At 39.6% G+C, this 6,444-nt stretch overlaps 1 protein-coding gene across 2 annotated transcripts; it reads left to right on the forward strand.

Moving 5' to 3' along the window:
• Positions 1-339: 339 nt before the first annotated feature.
• Positions 340-5,784, forward strand: LOC117526218 (lymphotoxin-alpha-like). 2 transcript variants are annotated; one of them, XM_034188271.1, is made up of 8 exons: positions 340-450; positions 549-618; positions 914-1,164; positions 3,964-3,996; positions 4,071-4,104; positions 4,297-4,353; positions 4,572-4,809; positions 4,941-5,784. In XM_034188271.1, the coding sequence occupies exons 3-8, from the start codon at positions 964-966 to the stop codon at positions 5,140-5,142; spliced, it is 765 nt and encodes a 254-aa protein (XP_034044162.1). In that variant the 5' UTR covers positions 340-450; positions 549-618; positions 914-963; the 3' UTR covers positions 5,143-5,784. The 2 variants fall into 2 exon arrangements, with proteins under 2 accessions (XP_034044162.1, XP_034044163.1); XM_034188272.1 differs by having other exon boundaries at positions 381-439.
• Positions 5,785-6,444: the final 660 nt, after the last annotated feature.

Here is a 6,444-nt window from a genome sequence, read left to right on the forward strand (position 1 = left end):
TTTTATATTCTTGTGTCTTTGTACACTGATTTTCTGTTGAGGGTGACAGCGCTGTGGTTGTACTGTGGTAGGTAGTGGTCAAAAGCAAAGATGTGATTTTTACTTTATGACAGATCCCACTGTCAGCCACTTCACAGTCACTTCTGCTGAGTTCAAAGTCAACCAGATGTAGTTAGAAATGCTGCGGGGGAAAAACCTGCAAGTGTGCAACAACAAATGAGGCACTGAAGAGAGGAAGTGTCAACAGAGTGATGATAACTGTATGCACAGGGAGTGTCCTCAAAATACACACTACTCTCTCTCTCTTTCTCGTATTCATTTCCTTATTACACGCGCATGTTCTAAAACAATATTTGTGATACTAGACAGCAGGCGAGTCAACACAAGGGATGAGTGAGGACAGACATCTGTGCATGCTGCAGATCTTCATTCTCAGAAGGTATTTATAAGGTGAGACACCGGCAGAAATCCAACATTACTACAAAGTGTGTAAAATGTATATCTTATCACTTTGAAACATTGTTCTAAGAATATTCAATTTTCCAAAGGACCTCCAAAGAGTGTTCAATAACGGTCTTGTGCTGCTGGTTGGTTGACTAAGCTGTGAAAGAATTTAAGGTAATCTACATTAATCTCTTTTGAATACAGATTAATCTGAAATTATATGAAATGCATTGGAATAAAAATACAAGTTGAATTATATACACACACACACACACACACATACACACACACACACACACACACACACACACACACATATATATATATATCTTGACCTTTGCTTCTGGTAGCTCATTTTTCTCTTGCTTTCTGTCTCACTTTGTGTCATTTGGTGCTCTTTGTTTTATGCTTTTCCCATTTCATCAGTGTATTCGTGCATCTGTCTCTTTCCATTTCGCTGTTTCTTCAGGTGCGTCCACCTGCAGCCTTTAGGTCTTACGTGACGTGTTGTCTGGTGGAATGGCAGATGCCAGTGCAGCAGGGACGCTCCCACAGGTATTTGTGGTGGACACCAAAGGCAACTCTGTCTCATTGCCCACCAGAAAGGATCCCAGATGGACCAGAGTGGGACAAAAGTTTATTTTCCTGCTGGTTGGGGTGTCCTTGTTGGGACTTGTTGTTGAAGGATATTTCATCTACAAACTGTATAACAAAACTGAGGTGAGGCAGGTGTGTACATATAACAGTGTGTGTGTGTGTGTGTGTGTGTGTGTGTGTGTGTGTGTGTGTGTGTGTGTGTGTGTGTGTGTGTGTGTGTGTGTGTGTGTGTGAAGAGAGAAGAGAGGTGCTTGGAAATTCCTTTTTTGGTGTGTGAATTTCCCTCTTTTCCTTTACGTCACAGTCAGACAGCATGTTTGTGGACAGCTAAGCATGTGGCCTGGTTTTGCTTTTTAACGTCAAAATACAATTTTGACACTGAGGTCTATTCAGTGTTTCAGTGTTTAACTTCCTCTTTTCTCTCTCAAGTACAATACCACAATTATGAGTTCACTGTTCATAAGGGAAACTGTATTTATTATTATATATATATTTTTTGTCTGTGAACAGGCTAACTCATAAAGTTAAGGACCAGTCAAGATTTTTTAATTTCCATCTTTAGAATTTTGGGATGGGTCTTAGTATGTAGTTGGATCATTTATAGTATTATTATTATTATTATTATTATTATTATTATTATTATTATTATTATTATTATTATTATTATTATTATTGTCATTACAACCCCAAATCACAAGAAGTTGGGTTGATATGGAAAATGCTTATTTAAATAAATAAAAATTAACAAAACAAACATAGTGAATCCTTACATTTACTTTGACTTCTACTTCATTACAGACAGAATGAACTCAATATATTTCATGTTTGTGTGGTCAATTTAATTTCATTTATTAAAATATGCCCATTTGTGTATTTTAATCATGCATCACAGTCAGGGGATGGACACATAAACATTTCTAAGTTACATGGATGTCATTTACAGGCTTTTAAGGTGGCAGTAATTAAACCATTACTTAAAAAGCCATCACTTGACCCAGCTATCTTAGCTAATTATAGGCCAATCTCCAACCTTCCTTTTCTCTCAAAAATTCTTGAAAGGGTAGTTGTAAAACAGCTAACTGATCATCTGCAGAGGAATGGTCTATTTGAAGAGTTTCAGTCAGGTTTTAGAATTCATCATAGTACAGAAACAGCATTAGTGAAGGTTACAAATGATCTTCTTATGGCCTCAGACAGTGGACTCATCTCTGTGCTTGTTCTGTTAGACCTCAGTGCTGCTTTTGATACTGTTGACAATAAAATTTTATTTCAGAGATTAGAGCATGCCATAGGTATTAAAGGCACAGCGCTGCGGTGGTTTGAATCATATTTATCTAATAGATTACAATTTGTTCATGTAAATGGGGAATCTTCTTCACAGACTAATGTTAATTATGGAGTTCCACAAGGTTTTGTGCTAGGACCAATTTTATTCACTTTATACATGCTTCCCTTAGGCAGTATTATTAGACGGTATTGCTTAAATTTTCATTGTTACGCAGATGATACCCAGCTTTATCTATCCATGAAGCCAGAGGACACACACCAATTAGCTAAACTGCAGGATTGTCTTACAGACATAAAGACATGAATGACCTCTAATTTCCTGCTTTTAAACTCAGATAAAACTGAAGTTATTGTACTTGGCCCCACAAATCTTAGAAATCCTTACTCTGGATGGCATTACCCTGACCTCTAGTAATACTGTGAGAAATCTTGGAGTAATTTTTTGATCAGGATATGTCATTCAGTGTGCATATTAAACAAATATGTAGGACTGCTTTTTTTTGCATTTGCGCAATATCTCTAAAATTAGAAAGGTCTTGTTTCAGAGTGATGCTGAAAAACTAATTCATGCATTTATTTCCTCTAGGCTGGACTATTGTAATTCATTATTATCAGGTTGTCCTAAAAGTTCCCTGAAAAGCCTTCAGTTAATTCCAAATGCTGCAGCTAGAGTACTGACAGGGACTAGAAGGAGACAGCATATCTCACCCATATTGACCTCTCTTCATTGGCTTCCTGTTAATTCTAGAATAGAATTTAAAATTCTTCTTCTTACTTATAAGGTTTTGAATAATCAGGTCCCATCTTATCTTAGGGACCTCATAGTACCATATCACCCCAATAGAGCGCTTCGCTCTCAGACTGCAGGCTTACTTGTAGTTCCTAGGGTTTGTAAGAGTAGAATGGGAGGCAGAGCCTTCAGCTTTCAGGCTCCTCTCCTGTGGAACCAGCTCCCAATTCGGATCAGGGAGACAGACACCCTCTCTACTTTTAAGATTAGGTTTAAAACTTTCCTTTTTGCTAAAGTTTATAGTTAGGGCTGGATCAGGTGACCCTGAACCATCCCTTAGTTATGCTGCTATAGACTTAGACTGCTGGAAGGTTCCCATGATGCACTGAGTGTTTCTTTCTCTTTTTGCTCTGTATGCACCACTCTGCATTTAATCATTAGTGATTGATCTCTGCTCCCCTCCACAGCATGTCTTTTTCCTGGTTCTCTCCCTCAGCCCCAACCAGTCCCAGCAGAAGACTGCCCCTCCCTGAGCCTGGTTCTGCTGGAGGTTTTTCCTGTTAAAAGGGAGTTTTTCCTTCCCACTGTCGCCAAGTGCTTGCTCACAGGGGGTCGTTTTGACCGTTGGGGTTTTTACGTAATTATTGTATGGCTTTGCCTTACAATACAAAGTGCCTTGGGGCAACTGTTTGTTGTGATTTGGCGCTATATAAATAAAATTGATTTGATTTGATTTGATTTCCATCAATCATTAAAAAACACAAATGTTGTGGTTCTATATGTTAAACCTGTATCAAGTAGGCAGTTCTCAAAAATGACATAACCATGGTGGAAAGACACTAGTGACTGGAGACAGCCTTGCGCCCTGTCTCATTGTATGTGTTTTGTGTCTGTCTCTCTGCTAGAACCTGTGGAGCATCAAACTGTTGGCCCAGAAGGTGAGTGTGGGATTGATGCCGTGGTTGTGGGGGACGCTGATGAACTTCAAGTTCAAAACCTTTCTCTGTTTCAGGGAGACAACATAATGAGTCAAAAGGAGCTTCAAGGTATTGAATCATTCTCTTTTAGCATAATTTTTTATATCATCTGGTATGTGTAAGAGAAGAGAGACAGATCTCAGATAACCTTTGTTTTTATTACACATATGAAATCTGACTCTTTTTAACCCAGACTACATGCTTGTTTGTTTATTTGTTCCATTGTATTTACTGATTGGGTATCCTTGCTTTTGTGAATAGGACACAGTAAGATTCCTGCAGAAGAGCTGAAACGGAATCCCTCTGCACACCTTCTGGGTTAGAGTCAGCACACACACACACACACACACACACACACACACACACACACACACACACACACACACACACACACACACACACACACACACACACACACACACACACACACACACACACACACACACACACACACACACACAATTTAATGTTTGCCTTCATCTAAAGCATCTTCTTTACTAACTCCACTTTCAATCTTTTTGTCCCGTTACCTGCAGGTTCCAGCAGTCCTGTCAGAGAAGACAGTGTGGTGCAGTGGGATCATACCTCTGGTGATGCCTTCACCCACCACATGGGCTACAAAAATGGCTGTTTGTTGATTGAAGAGGGCGGTTACTACTACCTCTACTCCAAAGTGCACATAAAGGCTGCAGGGGAGTGTTCCCTTGTCAAGCACAAAATTATGAAGCACACCACAGCCTACGACAGATCTATAGAGCTCATGAGTTCAAAGAGGTATGTCTTCATAGCATTCCTTGTTTCCTGCTTGCTTGTGTCGCAGTCAGTCCTGTCTTCACTCAGTTATGGAAAGTTTGATTTCTAATATGGCAAACAGCAACATGACGTCTTTGGCATGTTTCTTCCAGCTTCCACTGTCATACACCAAACACAGCAGGCACAAAGGATGAGAAGACTACAGGCACTGAAGAGCTGTGGGACACCTTCCTGGGCGGGGTCTTTCTCCTGGAGCGGGGCGATCAAATTTTTGTCATATTAGAGGACAGAAGAAAGATTCATCAAGGACCTGCTTCTAACTTCATGGGAGCCTTCATGATATCTCCATCGTGAGATAGACGACAATTTGCTGTGCTTTTGTGATAACTGGTTAACGAAACTAATACATATATACTGTTACTAGCATTCTAGAAAACGTGACTTAGTCATTTGGAAAGAAATGGTTGTATAATCATAAGGTGTGTCTGATATTCAGGCTGGATCATGTGTGTCTGTATCATACATATTTTTTATGTGAACGAAATGTGTTAATAAATGTGTTTCCAATGATTCTGCCAACTAATCCACAATAGGGGAACAAGCAAGTGCATTCAGAATGCAGGTCCTAAGTCCAGAAGTAAGGTTGTGCCAAGAAGGGCATCAGGTATAAACTTTGTCAAGCCCAACATGTGGCTCGCAAACTGAATTTCCATGCTGAATAAATCAGTGTGTGAGTTATCAACAACTGCCCCCGGTGTTGTTGTCCAGCAGGGTGCTGGTGGAAACTGGGCTACTGTTGGGCAAAGAAGGTAAAGGAAAAGAAGAGGAGGTGGACGTGCTGGAAGCAGCAGGAGAATAGAAAATTTAGATGTGTGGAAATTAACACATCTGAGGGCCCAGGGCTGAGTGTCAGCCCACCCTCCTTTTTAAAGAAAGTTAGTTCAACACCCACCTGGAATTATTTATTTATTTATTTATTTTTTAATTAAATTTTGGTAAACACCCACCTAAAATAAATAAATTAATTAGAATAAAGTGACTCCCAGCAATTTGGAAAAAGCAAGAAATAATGAGTTGTTTTTCTCCTCTTCCATGTCGGATTTGTGATGGATGTTATCCATTTGTCCTGTGCTCTTATTTTGAAAGACTCTTGTACAATAAACTGGAAGTGTTCTTTGACAATATGGCCAGCTTTGTACAAGCCCCAGGGACATGGTGAAGGAGCTACTATCAGTTTGTGTTTGTTTTTGTCCAACATAAGTAATTTTTCCAATCCACAAAATGAATTCCTTGTCAGCTGATGTACGCAAAGTTTGTCAAAGTTTTGAACTTTGAGGTGAGTTTAGATGGAGATCTTTCCTGGTGCCTGGATGTTTCTTTGCTCTTTTGAGTGTGAAGGAGTGGGACACAATGAGCACACGCAGCATTTCCGGACCAAACACTGAGAAAACTAACTTCAAGTGTTGACAGTCAGCGACACACAGAATTTTCCATTGTTTCCAGAGAGAGGCCGCCAGGAATTTATGAATTTTTAATCTTATACCCCATTCCACAGAGCACCGTTCTTTCCCATTTCATCCTGATTAGCAAATCGGGGTACATTTTGAAGCATCACAGTAACTTCTTGATCCATCTTTTGTCAATCTTGTACAAACT

This window comes from Thalassophryne amazonica, chromosome 15 (assembly GCF_902500255.1).
Source record: "Thalassophryne amazonica chromosome 15, fThaAma1.1, whole genome shotgun sequence".
Taxonomy (NCBI): domain Eukaryota; kingdom Metazoa; phylum Chordata; class Actinopteri; order Batrachoidiformes; family Batrachoididae; genus Thalassophryne; species Thalassophryne amazonica.

What these genes read in the sequence shown, in the direction of transcription:
- LOC117526218 (XM_034188271.1), top strand. Translation starts at nt 964, where the DNA reads ATGGCAGATGCCAGTGCAGCAGGGACGCTCCCACAGGTATTTGTGGTG. An exon ending in AACTGTATAACAAAACTGAG is followed by an intron (nt 1,165 to 3,963) that starts GTGAGGCAGGTG and finishes TCTCTCTGCTAG; the next exon opens with AACCTGTGGAGCATCAAACT. An exon ending in TCCCTCTGCACACCTTCTGG is followed by an intron (nt 4,354 to 4,571) that starts GTTAGAGTCAGC and finishes CGTTACCTGCAG; the next exon opens with GTTCCAGCAGTCCTGTCAGA.